This window comes from Paroedura picta, chromosome 4, assembly GCF_049243985.1.
Source record: "Paroedura picta isolate Pp20150507F chromosome 4, Ppicta_v3.0, whole genome shotgun sequence".
NCBI lineage: Eukaryota > Metazoa > Chordata > Lepidosauria > Squamata > Gekkonidae > Paroedura > Paroedura picta.
Genome location: NC_135372.1, coordinates 112,456,697 through 112,477,239, shown reverse-complemented (window position 1 = coordinate 112,477,239; position 20,543 = coordinate 112,456,697). Strand labels below are relative to the sequence as shown.

Below are 20,543 nucleotides of genomic sequence, written 5' to 3'. Positions count from 1 at the left end.
AACAAAGATTTATTCAAGGCGTGAGCTTTCGAGTGCAAGCACTCTTCCTCAAACTATGAACTTCTATCATGACAGGTACCAATGGACTTTGATTTTGTTTTTGCAGAGCTTGCTCCTCAAGACCACTGACAGACCAATCTAACTCTAAATTCATTGATCTTAAAATATTGTTTAGATTAAATCATTTTACATGCCATTAAAGGTTTTGCATTTTGAATTTTTGTGATTAAGTAATTTTATGTAGAAAGAAAGAATGCCACACTTGCATGGAAGGTCTCCCACTCCTTAGTTCTTTTTGTTTTTGGTTTCATTTCTGTTTTTATCTTATACATTTTTATGCCATTTGTGTCTTCCTTTATTCGTTGGAACAATCATGTATTATGATGGTTTATTTCAATGTGTGTAATCAGATGGTTTTGTTCTGTTGTATTTTTCTGGGTTGTTTTTTGTTTCTCTATAATAAAACAATTTATTTTTGCCCATGACTTTGTATAGGACTAGGCTTCATTAGAATATACCGGTTGTCATGGATATTTGAAATGTTGATATAGCCTGAAATCAACTGAATCAATCTTCTAGAGTGGAATACAGAAGAACACTCTGCTGTGACCTGATTCTATGGATGAAGGTCTCAAGAGACATCCACCTTATAACTGCCAACTCTTGGGTGTTGCACTTTCGATAATTAGATGTCATGGAGGGATTCAGAAGATATGACTTCTCTTGTCAGAGCCAGCAAGAAAGAGAAGGACTGCTGAATCTCTACTTGTTATGTTGCTATTAAATGCATTGTTGTAGCTTTTAAAACTTGACTTGAGCAACACTAGCCACATCCAGCATCTTCCTTTAAAGCATTAAACTTGTTAGCAACATAGGAAAATTCTCTGCTCTTTCTTCAGATCAAAGCTGAATTCTTCTTGTCTGATCTGCAGAGGAATTACCAAGGGGACAATGCTTCGGATGTGTTTTCCACATCTTGGAACACCATCATGATTGCGGTACAGTTCTTCTTCAAAATGTTATTATATTCAGATCACTGTGGAACTGGTGAGCTGACTGCAGGTGGGTATAGGATTGTCAACTCTGGGTTTCTAGAAATTTGTAGGTGGAGCCCAAGGAGGGTAGGGTCTGGGGAGAGAAGGGTCCTCAGTAGGGTTATAATACCATCAACCTACGTAGCCATTTATTCCAAGGAAACTGATCTCTGTATCTGGATATCAGTGGTAATTCTGGGAGAACTGCAGACACTGCTTAAAGGCTGGCAACCCTATTAAGATTCCCACCCTTTTGTACAATAAATGAGCAATTGTTATTGATTTGTTATACAGGATCCCAGCATCTCCCTGGGAGAGGAATGTGCTTAGGGGGCAACATGTGTTTCTGGCTTGTACAAAAAGCACAAGCCATCTTTTGCAGGATTAGAGAACAAAGGGTGAAACAGGAATGCTGACAGTGTTTCTGTTTCATTATTTGCTAGAACCTGTTAAAGGACTATCATCGAGTAGGCAACCACTGGTCACATGTGCCAAATAGTGTCATGCTAGGCCATTTTGCTCAGCACGCAAAGCCAGTTCTGCTCCTGAGGGACTGGAGGAAGGTTGGCAGATATTCCTGGGCTCTGCTTGCCCTCAGTGTGTCTGGCCAAGTACAACCCTAATATCTGATTTTACTTTTCTTTGTTTTAGTTTTCATGTTGTGGCATTTCAGGGCCTGATGATTTTGGGAACTGCTCCCATTTCCATGAACAGCAGCCAGGTGAACTGTGGCCTCGTGCCTGCTGCACTCGGGACAGGCCCCTCCACACAGGCCTCCTTCTAGACTGGACCCGCTGCAGGCAACGAGACCCCGAGTATCTCAATAGCCAGGTAAGCACAGAAGTCAAGCTGCCTGCTACAAATCACTTCATGTCCCCAACCCACATATCTTAATGAAGCTGGGTTCTAGTTTTCTTTTGAAGAAAGTTCATAGCAAAACCTCCTTATGAGCAGGGTTGATTTATCCATGTAGCACATGCTACGGGCCCCGTGCTTCCAAGGGCCCCACACGGTGCCTTCCTCATGGATCAAAGCTGTAGCCTCTCACCTTTCCCCTTTTCCCTCTTTAAGAACACTCAGAGTGATACTCCTTTCCACTGTGTGTGGAGGGGGGGCTTGCCCCCAGTGTGCCTGCTCCCACCACAATTGTACTCTGCTAGGGCCCCACAAATCCTTAAACTGGCTCTGGTGCTATGGGCCCCGGAAATCCCTAAACCACTCCTGCTTAGGAACACCTCTGGCAGAGCAGTGGTAGGGGAGACACTGGTCATATCTGCACTTAACATTTTTTTTCCACTGTAAATCCTGCCTTCCTCCCCCCCCCCCCACCTGAAACACAGGTCGCCCCTCTGCATTAGCATTGTCCCAATTTTTGGTCTCCTTCCTGCTTGATTGAGGGGGAGGGTTGGGTGTCACTCTGGACTCGATCATGGATTTTGCAGATGGAAAATTTGAAGTGCCCAAAATCAAAATGGAAATCAAATGAAGTGCAGAGCACCAGGGGGTTTTATTCCGCCTGGGAGAAGATAAAAAGCCAAATGCAGACTTGACCACTGCCCTACTCTTCAAGACTTTCTTTAGGCAAAGTTCAAAAATTTGTCCTTTAGCTGGTGTGTAAGTTTGAGATGGAGAACATAACACCATCATTCTTTTCTGTGAAAGACTCTTTATATGTAACCTCTGTAAAGGCATATCTCTTTAGTGTACTGAGGTGATGTGTGTCATGCTGCCACCTTGCATTCCTTAGCATTTCCTGCTTATTTCACTGCCAGCAAAGGCTCTCGCATCCGAATTCTTAGTTGGACCTAAAGAACAGGATGGCTTACTTGTGTATGGTAGAATGTGTGGTACATCATGTATGGTAGAATGATGGAACAGTCCGCATGTGGGTGGTTGCTCTGAGGTAAAAGGAGATGCTTTATACTCTAAATAAAACAGTTGTTTCTCTTAAACATAGAGTTCAAAAGTGAAACAATCTAACTATTGCTATATGGTTAATAAGCATCATGGTTTCAGACAGGTGCGCTGTTCTTATTGTTTATCTAAAGGGCTTTAAATAGACCCAGCCACAAAGGCTTATTTTTATCACTTGCTATTTAAGCTAATGACTTGCACAAACCTTAATTTCCTGACACCATGTCAGGTAATAACTTCCACACAGGCTGATTTTCCTCACTTGCCACTTGGACTCAGAACCAGATAGACTTCTTTCACATGCTACAGCATCTCTCTCAGTTCCTCTCCCACACAGTCTCTCTCCCCCAAATCCTCTCCGAATTAATCTCTGCTCCAGCCAGCTACCATCCTATCATAACACACTTCTATCACACACACACTCTTTTCTACAGGCCTGTATTTTAAATCACAGCAACATCATATACATTTCCACATTAAAAACTAGAAATAAAAAACAAAACATTTACTCAGTGAGAACATCAGATAATTTTCATTGTTTGATGAATTTTGCAGTACAGTATATGACTGATATGACCATAATAAACAGAAACGGACAGGATGGCTTTCATCTCTGCACTGTAGCCACATGTAGGTATACCATGAATGGTCTGTGAACATCCTTTTGCTGGTATTTCTGGAATTACAGTCATATGTCTGCTACCCTAGAGCACAGTACAGATGATATAATCTAAAAGCAATAATATGAAAAAGTGATCACAGAAATCTTGGCATTGCAATTTGGATGTTTCCATTATCATTGCAATTGTACTTATAATAATGTTGGTCTTTATTACAGGGCTGCTTCCCTACAATTGCCTGGATGTTGCAGAAATATATCTCCATTCCTGGGGCTTGTGGTTTGGGAGTGCTAACTATTGAGGTATTAACCAGCACAAAGGGACAGTAGGCCACAAAGTTGAAAACACAGATGTTGAAAGACACCACTGTAGAGAGAATCAATTACATAACAATAAGATAAAATGTGCATGTTCAAATAATGATTTTATATACAGGTGTTAGAATAATAGAATCATAGAGTTGGAAGGGGCCATACAGGTTATCTAGTCCAACCCCCTGCTCAACGCAGGATCAGCCCAAAGCATCCTAAAGGTGTTGTTAATAGGAATCTGATATTCTTCCTTTTTCTAGGAAAATCCTCCTTATCTTGATGGTAATTGTGATGGCTCCAGAACAGCATTTACATTTTTTTCATATTAAAAATAGCACATTCTGCTTTATTGCAGTTGATCAGTGTTGAGGTTTTTCTGGTTTGAAATATTATGAGATTTTTCCTGGTTTCAGGTCAATCAATCAATATTTTATTCACGGTCATTCAGACCAAAACCCAAATACATGCAGTTAAAACTAAGACAATACAAAAAGCAGGAAAACTGCCAATACTATAAAAATCTTAAAAATCTGACATCATAGTCAGTATTTAAAACATACTTTAAGTTACCAGTTTATAAGGTTGGATCAGAGAGAATTTTTTGATCCATATACCGAGTACGCAATTTCATGGCGGCGGTGCAAAATTTAGCTGTGCAGAGAGTTATTTGCTTATCTTCGTCTTGAAGCAGTACCTTGATTTTCTCCTTTGTGGAAGATCTCAGGTAAGTGTTCAAAATTGGCTGGATAAAGGTGCGTCTGATAGTGTCATAAATGGGGCAGAACAGAAGCACATGTTCATCTGACTCTATCCATCCGCTGGCACAAGGACAGAGTCTCTGAGCAAGGGGTTTCTTTTGGTAACGCCCCTCCAGCACGGCAGTGGGTAGAGCTGAGCATCTTGCTTGGGCGAAGGCCCTTCTATGGTTTCAGGTGGCACATGCCAATTGAAATTAGTTGTTATTTAATATGTTATTTAATATGTAGAAATGCGAAAGTTCTGTTATCGTCACAAATATCATCCACAGAAGATGGTTCTCATAGGCTCAGTCAACACAGCTTGTGCATTTGGTTAAACTTTTCTACTCATGTGGCTGTTATTCCTCGAGACGTATTACTAGGGCCACATACCAAAGCTAATTAAATAATTAAACAATAGCTAATTAAGCTTCCACACCTGCTACATGTTTATACCATCACTGAGTTTAATTGTTCCAGATGAGTAGCCATGGATTTTTGCAGACTGTAGTAGTTCTTATATACTGAAAGTATACCAAAATTATTGCACAGTGATGACATCATCTTGGTACCTTCTCTGGAACTTAAAATAAGCACGGGACTAGTGAGGCAAAATGACTCACTTGTGAGATTTCTGCTGAGCGTATTGCCTTCTTTCAAGTATTTTGAATCCTGTGCAAACCAGCTATGCATGCTTAGGTTACATAGTTTTACATAGTGATCAGAATGAATAAAATTTAGCAGACTCACACTCAAATGACCACTGAGCTCTTTAAGTGACTTTGAGCCAGGCATTCTTTTTCAGATAACTTATTGTGCATGGTTAATATAAGAACAAAAATGGAAAAAAGAAAACAATGTACATTGCTGTGAGTTACTCAGGGGAGGGGCAAGATAAAATGGGCTAGATAGTGATCATGCCAGTGCATCCCCCACCCAAGCTACCATCTTTTGCATCTTAGGTACATGTGATCAACTTTTTCCTGCTTGCAGCCTAAATGAAATTCTGTGTCCATGCAAAGTTGAACAGGGATATTATTTTGCCTTGCCAGCATCATGCTTAAATCAGGTCTGTCTCAGCTCAGATAGTTGTAACTGAGCAGATAGCACTCCCCCTCCCCCGCCCAAGCCATTCATTCCAGCTATTAAAGGGTTAAACCATTTAAAACTTTGCAAGTCCGCCATATCTCAGGAGCTGTACACAAGAACCACACGGAGAAAACAAAGGCTAAATATAAATGCTGATGATGTACATTGTGAATATGTGTTATGTCACAGTTTAAACTATTCACAACTTTTTTAGATAACTAACATATCTGCTCAACCACCACCCCCTGCTCCTTGCATCTGCTTCAACAACCTTCAGCAGTCAAACTCCAAGTACTGCTTGAACCTCTGTCCATGGACTGGTTGGGTGAACCAATCAGATTCATCTGCTTGCCACCGTTAAGAACTGCCCCCCACCCTTAGCTGATTACCATATTGACATAGCATTTTGTGACTGACCCTGTTTCCATAATTACAATACACACATTGTTACAGTGGCATAGTAAGAATGCCGGTGTGAACACAGACCACACATCCTCAGGTTCACAAAAGTCCCCCTTCAGAGCGTCTTATTTATATATTGAAATATTTATATCCTGCCAGTCCCCATGGCTTACAAATCCCATTTTTAAACATACAAAACATACAAAAGACCCAAATAGCACCCCCGCCTTTGTGCTAGGCCACACAGAAGCTCCAGAGGTAGAAGCGGGGGGGAGAGAACTGCTGGTGTTGTGTAGGAGGTAGAGGCTGGATCTAACTTGTCTTGATGTCTGTTTTTGTTTCAGATGTTTGCCATGATCTTTGCTTTTTGCCTCTACCGCTACTATGACTGAATTAGCCTGCTAGGCCTGTAGAGAACTGTATGGTTTCAGAAATGAATAAACTCTGAATATTTCTCTCACTGTTCAAACAAATAACAATAGCTCTCCTGTAAGTGAAACCAACTGACGAAGACTCAAAATTGCCTGATGGGGAGAAAAAGAATCAGACGCACAATTCAGCCACTGTTGCATATTTTTGGTAGCTTCTTGCCCTGCAATAGGTAGTTAAACAGCTCAGATTTTATACACCATATCAAATTATTGTATTTGGCCTCGTTGTAGCTCCTGCACAAAGAACATCTAATAAGAGTCTATCTAAGGAATAAACATGAGCCTCTTGTGGTGCAGAGTGGTAAGGCAGCAGACATGCAGTCTGAAAGCTCTGCCCATGAGGCTGGGAGTTCAATCCCAGCAGCCGGCTCAAGGCTGACTCAGCCTTCCATCCTTCCGAGGTCGGTAAAATGAGTACCCAGCTTGCTCGCGGGTAAACGGTAATGACTGGGGAAGGTACTGGCAAACCACCCCATATTGAGTCTGCCATGAAAACACTAGAGGGCGTCACCCCAAGGATCAGACATGACTCAGTGCTTGCACAGGGGATACCTTTACCTTTAAGGAATAAACAGAGTCCACCATAATAGTCAAATGATCATGGGTTTATTTGGTTGACCCACATGCTTCTCACACTTGGGCTCTGCTATTGGTGCCTAAACAGAGTTATGTTCTCCTAAATCTATTGAAGTAACTGAGCTTAGGTGGATGTTTAGGATGGCACAATAACAGTAAGATAACCAGGTCTGATGCTTGTGCTTCATCCAGAGTAGCTGCCATCCTTCTCCCATACAGCAATAGCCAAATAGAGCTGCTTAATGCAATAAGGAGTAATGAGTATAAGAGATATTAACCTCTATATATATACTGTGGGTGCTTATTTCATCACAATTCAGTTTTCTGAAATATATACAACAAACAACATGGGGTTAAGCAGATAGATACTTCTGGGTATTTGGCTTCAGGGCCTTTGAATTCCTAGCCTAGAAAATATTATTAAACAAGAAAAAGTTTATTAATGGAAAACACATCATAAATACAAAAAAAAAAGTACCACATATACACACTCTTTTTCAGTAATCACTGCAGCAGCATTGTAAGATAAATAATTATCCCCTTAACTCAGGTGGGTGGTATGCCAAGATTTGAATTCTGGGGGGCTTTACGCACCGGGATCTTTGTTGCAAATTGGTCACTGAATGAAAAATCGCCATTTAAAATAGTGGAATTCGTTGTTATGCATACCTGCCTTTGTAGTGGTATCCAGTTGCGTTTTGTAGCGTTTCCCACAGGCTTCCGGTCTCGGCAGAAATCGCTAGAAAGGAAGCGCTATTGCTGAGCTCGTCCCGCCCCTGGCCGTCAAGCAGCCAATGGGCAGCCGTTAGCATGCTCCCAAACAGCCCCTTTCCCTTTAAGAAAGGTTTAAAAAAAAAAAACACACACCCATTGTAACGAATCTGTGTAGATTCGTTGCAACGGAGAGACCCATCCAGCTGCCTAATGTGTTTGAGCTGTCGTTTGATCGTATGATCGTTGGCACGCTGCCTAGAGTGAAAAGAAAAAAATCCCCCCTCCCCCCCCCTCTCACGGGCCCGATTTTCGGCTGAATGACTGTGTTAAATGTGTGTGCTTAGTGACTGAAGGGGAGGGACTGAAGCCGGGGAAGCCTCTGTTTGAGCTGTCATTTGATCGTGGCCACGCTGCCTCGGAGTGGGAAAAAAAATCCCCCCTCCCCCCCCTCTCACGGGCCGATTTTCGGCTGAATGACTGTGTTAAATGTGTGTGCTTAGTGACTGAAGGGGAGGGACTGAAGCCGGGGAAGCCTCTGTTTGAGCTGTCATTTGATCGTGGCCACGCTGCCTCGGAGTGGGGAAAAAAAATCCCCCCTCCCCCCCTCTCACGGGCCGATTTTCGGCTGAATGACTGTGTTAAATGTGTGTGCTTAGTGACTGAAGGGGAGGGACTGAAGCCAGGGAAGCCTCTAAACTGAAAGAGGCTCACTGGTGCGTTTATCCCCGCTCGCTCGGAGAAAAAAAAATGGCGATCGCTTCACCGGAAGTTTGGAGGACAGGCTGAGGAGGAGGGACTTTGAAGAAACCGCAACAATGTTAACACACAGGTCTTTATCGCTAGTGTTACAGATTGTTTGCAAGAGTGTAGCGCTTTCCGGAGGGTGAATCCACTTTTTGGGATTCCCCTGAAAGCGCTACAACGAAGCGCTTTTTGCTGATCGGTTTCAGGAGTGTTGCAGATTGTCCATGACGTCGTGCGTTAAGGCAAATCAATAGCGTTTCCAATTAGCAACCATTGTGCGATTTTGAAGCCGTGCAAAAAGCCCCTGGGACTTCCAGGCTCACAGTTCACATTGTCACTATACTAAAATCAGATCACAGTTGTATAAAATAAAAGATTAAAAAAACATGCTTTCTAGCTTAATCTATACTCAAGTTTAGTTTGAGAGGTAGAAAATGCCAAATCAAGATAGATTACTTAGAAGTACAAACATTCCAAAGTTTACCCACGCATGGTTATATCAAAGTGTTTTTGTTTTCCAAAGAGCAAGAGGCTGCATATCTCAGTTACACAGACACATGCCTCATGTTCATAGCAATGTCTGCTCAGGTGTACAGTGATCAGAGTGTGCTATTTTGCAGTAAAAGGATTATCTGAGATAAATGAGAGAATGACATCCCATTCCATGCAGATGAGAATCAAAAGGTTCAGGTTTGCATTTTGAACAATAGGTAAACAGATGATTTAGTAAGAATATTTATTTATTTATTTATTTATTTATTTATTTATTTATGTTAGCTTTTTTTAACCGTCAGTCCTGGACCCTGCTGGCTCATGGCGGTTTACAATAAAATCCACAAAACAATAAAATTGCAACAGTGATGATGGCATAATCCAATTCTACAACCTCCTCCCACCCCTTCCATGCCTGGTAACAGCAACACACCATTGCCCTTGGGAGAGGTAGTCCCTGCCCAGATGTCCAGCGTATGGGGCTTCTGTAGGGAGGGACACAATCTTCTTAGCCCAGCCTCAACTGGATGCCTGGTGGAAGAGCTCTGTCTTACAGGCACTGCGGAACTGTGTCAGCTTTATCAGGGCCCTCAGCTCTTCTGGGAGCTCATATCTCGTGGGAATTGGGGACAACCAGCAGATTCAAACCCGCAGAGTGAAGAGCCCTGCAGGGGGGTGGGGGGCATAAGGAGATAAGCAGTCCCTCAAATATGTGGGACCCAAGCTGCAGATGGCCTTTAAGGTAAGAACCAAAACCTGGAACCTGATCCAATGCGGCTGCCTCAGCACAGGCTGGATATGGACCCTCCAAGATGACCCCAAGAGGACCCTAGCAACTGCATTTTGCACCAACTGCAATTTCCGGGCCAGAGATAAGGGAAGGCCCGTGTAGAGCAAGTTACAGACGTCTAGTCTGTATGGATCACCATAGCCAAGTGTTCTGGGAACAGGTAGGGTGCTAGTAGCCTAGCTTGATGCAGATGGAAGAACACCATGCGCTATTCTTGTGACCTGTGCCTCCATAGATGAGGCATCAAAGATCACCCCAAATTCCTGGCGGTGTGTACAGCCATAAGCTGCACCCTGTCCATGAAGGGGAAATGTGTGTCCTGGTCTGTTCCCCTTCTACCGAGCCACAGGACTTCCATCTTGGAGGGGTTGAGTTTCAGCCGAATCTTCCTGAAACATCCAAACACTGCTTCCAAACATCTAGCAAATGTTTCCAGGGGGAGTCTGGCTGGCTGTCCATTAGGCGATAGAGCTGGGTGTCATCCACATACTGGTGACACTCCAGCCCAAAACTCCATACCAGCAGTGCCAGGGGGCGCATATAGATGTTAAAGAGCATGGGGAAGAGAATCACCTCCTGTGGTACCCCACAGGGGAGTGCAAATGGGTAAGACATTTCTTCCCCCCACTGCTACCCTTTGTGTCCAGTTCTGGAGGAGATCAGCCACTGTAAGGCTGTTCCCCGTTCAGGTTAGGCAGTGAGCTAGCAACTCATGGCCAACCACATCAAACACAGCTGATAGATCTAAAAGCATGAGGATAGTCAAGCCGTCCCAGATCCAGTTTGCACTGGAGATCATCCATCAAGGCAACCAGCGCGGTCTCCACCCTGTGGCCAGGACAGAAGCTTGACTGATATGGCTCAAGGGCCAAAGTTTCCTCCAAGAATACCAGGAGCTGGTCTGCAGCAGCCCTCTCAACTACCTTTCCTAGCAATGCAATATGTGAGACCAGGTGGTAGCTGGTGGGGTCCTGCGGGTCCCGCAATGTTTTTTTCAGCAGGGACTGAACGACTCTCCTTCAGCCCTTCAGGGAACTCTCCAGAAGTCAAGGAGAGGTTGACAAGATGCACTGGAAGGTTTAGGTGAAATGTTTTCCTTATTAAAACTGTTTTTGTAGTTTTAGGTAGTATGTCGGTGAAAACATGATGGCTAGAACAGAAGTTAGCTCAATCTAGAAGCTTGACGGGCTTCCCTAGAGTACCAGAGGCACGGCAACAACAAAAACGTTTGAAAGTTGCTATATGACAAGATTAATACAATCCTGAAATTAAATTTAATGTCCAAACCAAAAATAGCCTTGTTATATTTAATCACAGGAGAAAATATGAAATTGCCACTAAATCATTAATATGTCTTTAAATAGCAATGAGATCCATCACAGCTCAGCACGGAAAATCTACAACAAAAATCACAATTAGTGTAGTATGAACATTTGTGGAATATAACTGAGGGATGTGATAATATAAACTGTGGAATATAATTGAGTCTAGATGCTTTTTATTTTGTTTGGAATCTGTCTTTTGCTAGTCTATGTTCAGCAACTCTCCATCCTCCACTCAATTAGGAATTTGAATTGACAAATAATGCAAGCAAAAGTGGTAGAAATGTGAAAAGATCTTGTTTAAGCTACAGAACAAAATATTTGGTAATAACTGTAAACATGTTTTATGTTACTTCCTTTTTCTTAATTTTTCATTTTGTTTTTATTTGCCTTTTTTGTTCACATATGATTACGTGTAATTATTATTTTTTAAAAAAAGGAATGCCAATATTAGCATGCACAATGAACACCCTAAATGGTCCATTCCTTCCACAGAAGTTTATCCCACGTGCAAAGTATACTGGTTTATGAGAGGGGTGGGTACAGGCCCTCTCCTTAAGAATTCTGAAGCCCTCGTGGGGGAAAACCTTGTCCTGAGATTACATCTGAACTCTCATTTGCACGGATGCTTTTCTGAGGCATTGGAACAGCTAAACAAAAAGCAGAGATTGAAATGGCTTGAAGAAATGGACTGTCTTGGCTGAGTCTGCTGTAAGAAGATGCTATCTTGGAGGAACATTCATTACATTCCTTATGACTAGGAAAGCTTTTGTTCCAGGTGCCGATTTCCTGGCCCCTTTCCTTCTAGCACTACGTAAACTGTGTTTGTTTCATGAGCTGATGCCTGCCTGTAGATCATCTAGTAGCTGTTGCAGATACTAGATAAGATTCTAATTACATTCACTAGTGTCTGATTTGATTATTCATAATTTAACTTACACATCACCGTAAGGAAGATTCATTAATGTGTGCTCTGGTTACATTTCCTGAAGATAAAAAAACCGACACGTTATCAGTCTGTTCGTTAGACTAAAAGTGGGGGGGAAAGACCCTGTGGCTTTAATGAAAGCTAGAGAAAGGAGTTTCATAAAAATGTATTCTATGCAAATTTTGTGAACAGTATGATTTCAATCAGTGCTGTTATTTCTTTCTTTTGCACCTGGAGGGTCACAGATGGCAGCAACTGAAAGACGTGATGTAGGGGCGCCAGTCCTCAAGTGGGATCTGGAAAACACCTGGTTTTTCAGTTGATCGCCAGGTGACAGATATCAGTTCCTCTGGAGAAAATGGCTACTTTGGAGAATGGACTCCATTGGGAAGGTTATACTCCATTGAGGTTCCTCCCTAGCCCAGATCCCACCCACTCCTGGCTCCACCCCCAAAGTCTCCAGAGCTGGCAACCCTAAATAGTGGTGGACACAATCCCAATTGCTAGAACCAGGTGGGGCTGGTCTCAGCATACTCTAATGGGCCACAGAGCCTGCCCAACCACATGCTACCATGAAAGGACCTGCAGCTGGTGTGCAATGGTGGCTCTCCTGGCAGGCAAAGTTGTGGTGTTCCTTTCTTTATACACATTTGGGGAAAAGACAGATGGTTAATAGGAAGGCCCACAAACAGGTGTGGGAAGGAAGGAGGAAACAAAGGAAGGCAAGGATGCGGGTGAACTTGAAGGAAGGCATTTGTGGACATCCTGGTGGTACTCAGAGGAGAAGAGAAATTGAAAGCTAACACAGTGTGGCAGGCAGAGAGGGCCCAATCCCTCCCCCCCAAAAAAACTTGGAAGAGTTCCTGTTTCTGGGACTACATCATTGGAATGATACAAGGCCCAGAAGAACCCTGGGAGCTCTGAAGTACAAGCTCTGCCTGCTGTACTGTGTCAGCTTTCAATTTTAACTATTATTTTTCCAGCCATATTTGTATACATGATATTGGAAAAGGGAACAGGACAATGAAGATGAACATAAGCCAGCCCACTGCCCAGTCCTGTTCTATGACATGGTGGACTTCAGTCAGGCATCTTCCCTGAGGACTGCAATTCAAGGCACCACAAGTTGCCAAAATGGTTGAAGAACATAGTTGGAAAAATCCAATGCTTTGGATCACATACAGATAAAAACATTTGCTTTGTGTGTTTCATAATCTGACAGACTATAGAATCTCCTTCTGTTCTTCCCACAATGGATTATTGTACTTAGATAGGACTTTCAGGTATTAACGGCTCATATGGGCTACCTGGTAGGACTTTACCCAAAGCAAAGTCTGTGAAAGTCCTTTATCCAACATAGGGTTCAGTCAGGAACTAGGCTTTGTCCAGATGCTTATACTGCGTATGATCAGCCATTCACTCTGATCCTTAGTTACCAAAATGCGTATACATTCTGGGGCAGAGGCCATTTTGTTCTCCAAGTCCTGTTTGTTAAAGTTTCCCTTCTCAAATCGTCCAATCGAGGTGTACATGTTACAACCTTTACCATCACTTTTCTTCTGGGTACCCAACTCAACAAGCCCTTCTTGGAGATAGTCTTCACGGTGCTTTTCAGACCCTGTTTGGATCTGGATGCGCAATATCCATGCAGGCTGCTTGAACACAATGGTGAATGAGTTTCCAGCTGAGGGGGCCTTGCCCCAGAAGTACTCCTCTGTGTTGCTGTAGGCCTTACTGGGTAAGTAATTCTCAAAACTGGCAATATCTGTTATCATGTCTGCAGGAGGATTGTCAGGAAGGTCGGTGGCATCCTCTTCAAAGTCTTCATCTTTCAGTTTGTTTGATGTGCCTTGGAAGGAGGAATAGAGGCCGATATGCTGGAAAAGGGATGGCTTGAAACGAATCACTTCCTTTTGGGTAAGGAGAAGTCTAAAGTGACCAAGAAGCCAGTCACATGGCATCTCTTGGTAAAACAGTAAGAGGAACCGAGAAAGCTGGGGAAGGTCACTGGAGTGGTAGAGCTTGCCAATGTATCCAAGCTTGGAGAACTCCAAGGTGACCCAGTAGGATCTCTTTTGAGATTCCAGCACCCTTCTGATGGCTGATAAGAATTTTTTGGCACAGCGGACATCATCCTCAATCATGAGGTAATAGGTGGAGAGGCTGGATGCAAAGTTCATGAGGTAAGCGTAGTCTACATTCTGCTTTGATCTGAATTTTACACGATCTTTAGCATCATTGAAGTTCTGTTTTAAGCCCTCTAGGGAAGGATAATACTCATGAGGGGCATGTATGACTAGTAGGCGGCCCAGCAGGATATGATGAGCAAATCTCTTGGCAATATTTGACACAACCTGAGCATTCCACCCCTGGTCTGGATCAGCTAGATGCACCACTACTACCATATCTTCCAGCTCTTCACCTGTTGACTGTTCAAAGATGGACCTGAGAGTCTCCAGGAGGTAGTTCTCTTTCTTCCGTTTTACAGAACACAGTCCTACAGTCAGAAACTCTGAAACATGGAGCCAAAAGGATATACTGTATTAATCTAAGACACCTTAGCAATTACAACAGTCATATCACTTCTAATCAATGCCAAATGTAGGTTTTGTTTTGATTTTTGCCTTTTCACAATCTGCCCACAACTCATGGCCTCTTGGTGAAACTGATGGGATCAGGACAGGTGGATGAAATCACACACATGGCATAACTTATGGGATTTTCTGCTACAAGACATGGGGACAATCAGTGGCATGGATGGCTTTAAAAAGGGGGTGAGGTAGGGTAAGCAAATTAACAGAGGCAACTATTACCCTTACACTTTGTTTGTGGACTTCCCAAAATTATCTGGCTGGCTTGTATGGGTTTCTAGTAACAGAGGTTTTCTTATGAACACTTCGTATATCCAATAAAGTAGTTCACTGTCTAATTTTAAAAACATTTCACACTAAGTATACCAGTAACAGCACGACGACAGGTGTGAGATACAGAAGAGGGCAACCAAGATTATTAAGGAGCTTGAGCGTCTTACTATGAAGAAAGACTATTCAGCTTTGTAAAGAGATGACTAAGTGGGGGACATGATAAAAGGTTTAAAAATTATGCACAGGGTATAGAGAAAGTGGACAAAGAGAAGGCAGTCTCCCAGGAGGCACTTCTGCTTGCCTGGCACATATTTGCCACTGTGCAGTATGGTATAGACAGGGATCAGACTGGAAGTTGTTTAATATGGAAAGTCCTTGGAATCATCTCTAGGACTAGGAAATCAGGCTGGAATTCCATCACTAGAACAAGTTTCCCTCCTCCCACCATTTCCTCCAGGAACATTCCAACAGACTTCTGTGCAGTTACAGGGGCAAACAATTTGGGTCATTACTCTTCCCAGCCAAAGCATCAGAGTGTCCATAGAAAACAGTCTCCCCTTGAACAAACTAAGCCTTCTTTTGTCCATCTCAAATCCTGTCTCCCTGTTCCATCCTTTGTGTTATTGATTCTCATTGTCTCTTTCTGGATTTCCTAACAGGTAGCCCATATGACCCATTAATACCCAAAAGATAAGCACAAATCCCATAACGAGGCACCCAGCAAAAGGTATTGTTCATCTCCCTCATGCCATTAAGCATATTCCTCTTGGCTGTGAGTCACACTATGAACCTCCTATGTCAGTGACCTCATACTCCAGTCCACTTATTAGTTACACAGGTGGCCCTTGGCCAATCACCACTCTCCTGTGGGCTGGCCTGGGAATTTCAAACCCTATATTTGTCAGAGCCTGGGCTCTGATGCGTGTGTTATGATCTTTCCACACCTGATATTACTTTCCTGGAGGAGATGATGGTCTTCAACTTCATCTCTTTGCTTTATGGGACCCACTTCTGCTTCAGGACAGATGTAGTATATTTTCTATTTCCCCTCATCTAGTTAACTTTTTCCCCTATAGAACTTAGTGTTTACATAATGTTAATACAAAATCATTTTAGGAACAAAATCAGGTCTGTCCCATTTCAAGGTGTTTCTAAAGGAATTGGACTCCTGTATACACATGGTAAAAGATCTTGCTTACTCCTCCTCTTGCTAACCTAATCTCCCCCCACAAATTAATATTTAATATTTAATTTTAAATATTTAAACAATTATTTTGGGTAACAATACCTTGTATACAACGATGAGCAGTGACTCAGAGAAGCTCACATTCTACCACAAATTGTTCTTTTTTAAAACTCTTTCTCTTATCCACACTGTGAGTGATGAAAAAGTGGAATTCACCACCAGAGGATGTAGTGATGGCCATAGACATAGTTGGCTTTAAAAGGGGACCAGATAAATTCATGAAGGATAGGTCTATCTTTGGGTAAAACTCATGGTAATTAAAGAGAACCACATTCAGGGGCAGTAAGCCTACCTATGCTAGGGGGTCTTTGTGGAAGACAGGATGATGGACCAGATGTCCACTGGTCTAATCCAGCAGCACCACTTCTTCTTACTATAATTAACTCCCAGGAAGGCCTGTGTTGTCTAATTTATAGTCGAGGAAAAACCCACTAACTTGGGATCCATACTCCTTAGTTCTCTTAAAGATCCTTCTGTATTTCACTCCAGTTGTATCCATGTGGACACTGCTCCTGGCTAACCATCAAACATGTTGCCCCTATATGAAGGTACAATGAGGCCTGGAGAGGTCCAAACTGACAGAGCAGCCTACAATACTTTTCATTTGCTGTGAATTCAGGTTAGCAGCCAGCATGTCTCTACAGTGCAGTGGTGTAGCTATGTGTTCCTGGATGTTGCTGCTGGATAATAACTCAAAGAAGATACAGCTGCGGTGACTCACACCCTGCTCTTTATCAGCTCCCTCCTATACCTTACACCCACCCCTGCTGTGTGATGAAATCAGAAACCTGCTTGCTACACCAGGCAGGGGAGGCAGATGAACAAGAGTATCAGTCAGCCTGGAAAGTAGCAGCTGGTTTTGCAGCTCCAGAAAGAAGAAGATGGATAAAAAGAGCAGCAGCAGCCCTGTTCATTCATTCGTTTCCTATACATTGGATGCAATAGAGGATAAAGCCATGCAAGCACTTATAGCATATGCTTTCTGCCATATGTTCCCACTGGATGGCAGTGTAAAGCCAGCAATGAAAAGGGAGGCCTATTACTAGTAGCAGCCATAAGAGTTTTTCTTGGATCACCATGGCTCTCCTGCAAAGACTCTCTGCAACCAGGCCTGAAAGTAAGCTGGTACAACAGGCACAAAGTATGACTAAGAGAGTGGCCTAGGAGGTACCTTCCATTGGCTTTCCATTGAGTCTTCCCAAGAGACAGGACCAGTAAAAGATTAAAGTTACTCTCACCCCACTATGCAACTTTGTGATGAGCAAAGGATGAGCTCCTAGCAGAAAGTCATCCTGTTCTACAGTCGTTTGTGCGTTTGGACCTCCCACAAGACAACCAATATAATGATACGGTATTGCTGGATTTAGAGTAGGAAGATCTTGAAAACCACCTGGTGGTTGGAATGCCAGAATAGTGTTTGGGGGACCCATCTTCAAATCCCCAGTCTGCCATGGAAACTTGCTGGGTGACCTGGGCCAGTCACACATGCTAAGCCTAATCTCTCTCACAGGATAGTTGTTACAAAGATAAAATGAAAGAGGAGAAAAGGCTGTTGTAAACTACTTTTGATTCCCTACTGGGGAAGAATGTAAGGTATGAATATTGAAATAAATGAATAAACCAATCCCTGTACCGTCACTAACATTATGAAGTCACCTGATTGCTTTGGAGGAACAACATGATAACATTTGGTAAATAAAACTGATGTCTTGAAATGCAAACTCTGCATACTTCTGCCCATGTTTTGATTCTATTTGGCCCACCTGTTGGAGTAGGGATGCCAATTCCCAGGTGGCACCTGGAGGTCCCCTGGAATTATAGCACATCTCCAAGTGACAAATATAAGTTCCTGGAGAAAATGGCTGATTTAGACAGTGGATTCCATAGCATTATACTTAACGGAGGTCCCTCCACCCCCCAAATCCCACCGCCTCCCAGCTCTACCCACAAAGTGTCCAGGCATGTCCCAACTCAGAGCTGGCAACCCTGTGTTGGGGGCATGTTGTACTTACTTTTCTGGAGAGGGGGAATGCCAGCAAGATACTGATAAGAGACACTCAAGATGTTGGTGGCATTGGTTAGATTTTGAAGGCTACGCAGGTTCCAGTCAGCCTGAAGCTGTTGCAACCCAATGCTCCGTGCCCATTGCTGTGCTTCCACCTGTGGATCCACAGTACAAACAGGAATGGTTAGAAACTTCCCCCCCATGGAATCTGCAGCCAACACAGTGGGATCTATATCTCAAACAGCGAGACAATAGCATTAGTAAGAAAATAGGAATTCAGATGTTTGCAGAGCTGATGTCCTTGTCATACCCTTTACCCTTGACTCTATCCACCCTCATATTTCCCAAAGCCCGGCTGCTCAGGAATACCATAGAGGATGGGCTGCCTCCTTGCTGCCCATTCCCATCTCCCAAAGAGCAGAATGGGCAGGGAAGACTGCCTACTTCCCACCCAGCCCACATCTTTCAAAGGTTGGGCCACACAGGGAAGGCCCTGGGGGAGGGGGCTGCCCCCTTCTTGTCCCCACCCCCACATCTCTCAAAGGCCAGGCTGCTTGGGGAAGACCATGGTGGATGGGCTGCTTCCTTCTCACCCCTCATCTCCCAAAGGCTGGGCCATCCTGGTGGGGAGAAGGCTACTGGATCCCCCCCAGCTAAGGTGACCAGATTGTCCCAGTTTTAGAGGGACATCTGGGGGCACCTAGCAAATTGTACTTATGTTGAAATTTAAAAAATATATATTACAATACTATCTTTGTGTTCTATGAAAAATATTGTTGCTCCATATAGACCAAAGTTTAAATCATGACCCCCCCCAATCAATGGTGTCCTGCTTTACCAATGTTAAAATCTGGTCACCTTACCCCCAAGCCCCTCTAAGGAGAGAGAAGATAAGGGAAAACAAATAGCACTCTGGTGACTAGCTGCAGGGCCATGGGGAGGTGCTGTGATTCCAGGTCCTGTTAAGGAGGACTCCTTGGAGGAAAAGCCTTGCCAGGAGTTCCCATCTTCACCTGAACCTCAACTGGACGAGAGCTTAGCCCAGCCAAATGTTCAACAGACAGAGAGCTCTGACCAGGAGGAGGGAGTGGAGCTGCAGACAAACCACGGCTTAGATTCCAATGTTGTTGCAGGAGCTCCTCATTCCTCTGCCCAGCCTCCAGCTGCACCTCCATGCCTTGTCAGCTCACCTGAGCCAATTAAGCAATGCCAGCTATGTGCTGGAAAACAGCTCCAGTCTAAAAGACACCACACCACATTAGCAAACAGTTGCTGACTGCAGAAGACTGTGAGTCATTATAGAGTGAGGACTGAGAGGCTGCTGACAGCCTATATTTACTTGAGGCTGGGAGGCATGGGTTGTGGAACTGCTTCTTCTGCTGATGCCCTTGGACTGCCTGAATGAATCCCTGACTCACTGGACTCAGTTAAGACACTCATTGCATTCTGTCTGTCCCTTGGCATTCTGTTTTTGAAATGCTGATTGTCTCTGCCTAACTGGCAGCTCTTCTGTGTGTTCTTCCAGCAAAGAGCTGAAACCTGAGACCAACAAAGAAGGCAAAGGAAGCAGTTGGCTTCATTCCCTTGCCTGGGGGATATGGAGTTTAGGAAGAGGTTGGGGATGGGACAACTTACCAGGAGCAGGGCCTTTCAGAGAGGTCAGCACCTCTTCCAACCAGCAAACAGGCAAAAAGGAAGAAGAGGACAGATTTCCCATGATTAGCCCTCATTGGGAGAGTCCTCTATCCCTATTGATACCATGCCCCAAGGGAGGACCAATCAGGGAGGGAGGGAGGGAGGGAGGGAGTTCTCTGCATGCAATTTGAACTGATTGGTCCTCATTGGCAGAGGGAGTGAGTTGTCAGTTAGAGCTTTATTATGTTTAGTGATTACATTTTCCATCATTGGGGTTCCACTTATTTGGAGTGTTTTGAGGGGTTTTTTTGTTTTTGTTTTGCTTCAATCAAAGTATCTTGTCCCATTTCTATAACCCAAAATGGAGAGCATGACAAAATGGGCAGGAACAGCTTATTTCCATTCTGACAGTTAGAGCCCTTCCTCAGTGGAACAGGCCTCTTTGGGAGGTGGTGACTTCTCTTTTAGGAGCTTTAAAGCAGGGGCTAGATAGTCATCTGACAGAAATGCTGACTTTATGAACTTAGACAAATTGTGAGTGGGTGGGCAGGAAGAGATGTGCCTGTGTTTGTCTCTCATGGCCCTTCCTTGCATACTCAGGGAATTGCTAATCACCACTGCGGGATTGTAGATTAATTTCCTCCAGGCAAGGCTGGATTCTGGAGATTTTTGGTAGAGGGATCACTTGG

At 43.6% G+C, this 20,543-nt stretch overlaps 2 protein-coding genes across 8 annotated transcripts in view; one reads left to right on the top strand and one right to left on the bottom strand.

The window, feature by feature from the left end:
• LOC143836179 (tetraspanin-18-like) overlaps positions 1-6,561 on the top strand; it is a 42,447-nt gene extending 35,886 nt beyond the window's left edge. The window contains exons 5-8 of the mRNA XM_077335143.1: positions 900-998; positions 1,686-1,865; positions 3,787-3,870; positions 6,452-6,561. Of these exons, the coding sequence (XP_077191258.1) occupies positions 900-998; positions 1,686-1,865; positions 3,787-3,870; positions 6,452-6,499 (411 nt within the window). The 3' untranslated portion in view covers positions 6,500-6,561. The remainder of the gene's footprint in view (positions 1-899; positions 999-1,685; positions 1,866-3,786; positions 3,871-6,451) is intronic.
• A 2,770-nt stretch (positions 6,562-9,331) lies between these two features.
• The window catches only part of LOC143836175 (alpha-1,6-mannosyl-glycoprotein 4-beta-N-acetylglucosaminyltransferase-like), a 32,368-nt gene continuing 21,156 nt past the window's right edge, over positions 9,332-20,543 (bottom strand). For all 7 annotated transcript variants that reach the window (XM_077335132.1, XM_077335131.1, XM_077335129.1 and 4 more), the window contains 2 exons: positions 18,227-18,374; positions 9,332-14,616 (listed from right to left, as the gene is read on the bottom strand). In XM_077335132.1, coding sequence (XP_077191247.1) covers positions 13,472-14,616; positions 18,227-18,374 — 1,293 coding nt within the window. In that variant the 3' untranslated portion in view covers positions 9,332-13,471. The remainder of the gene's footprint in view (positions 14,617-18,226; positions 18,375-20,543) is intronic.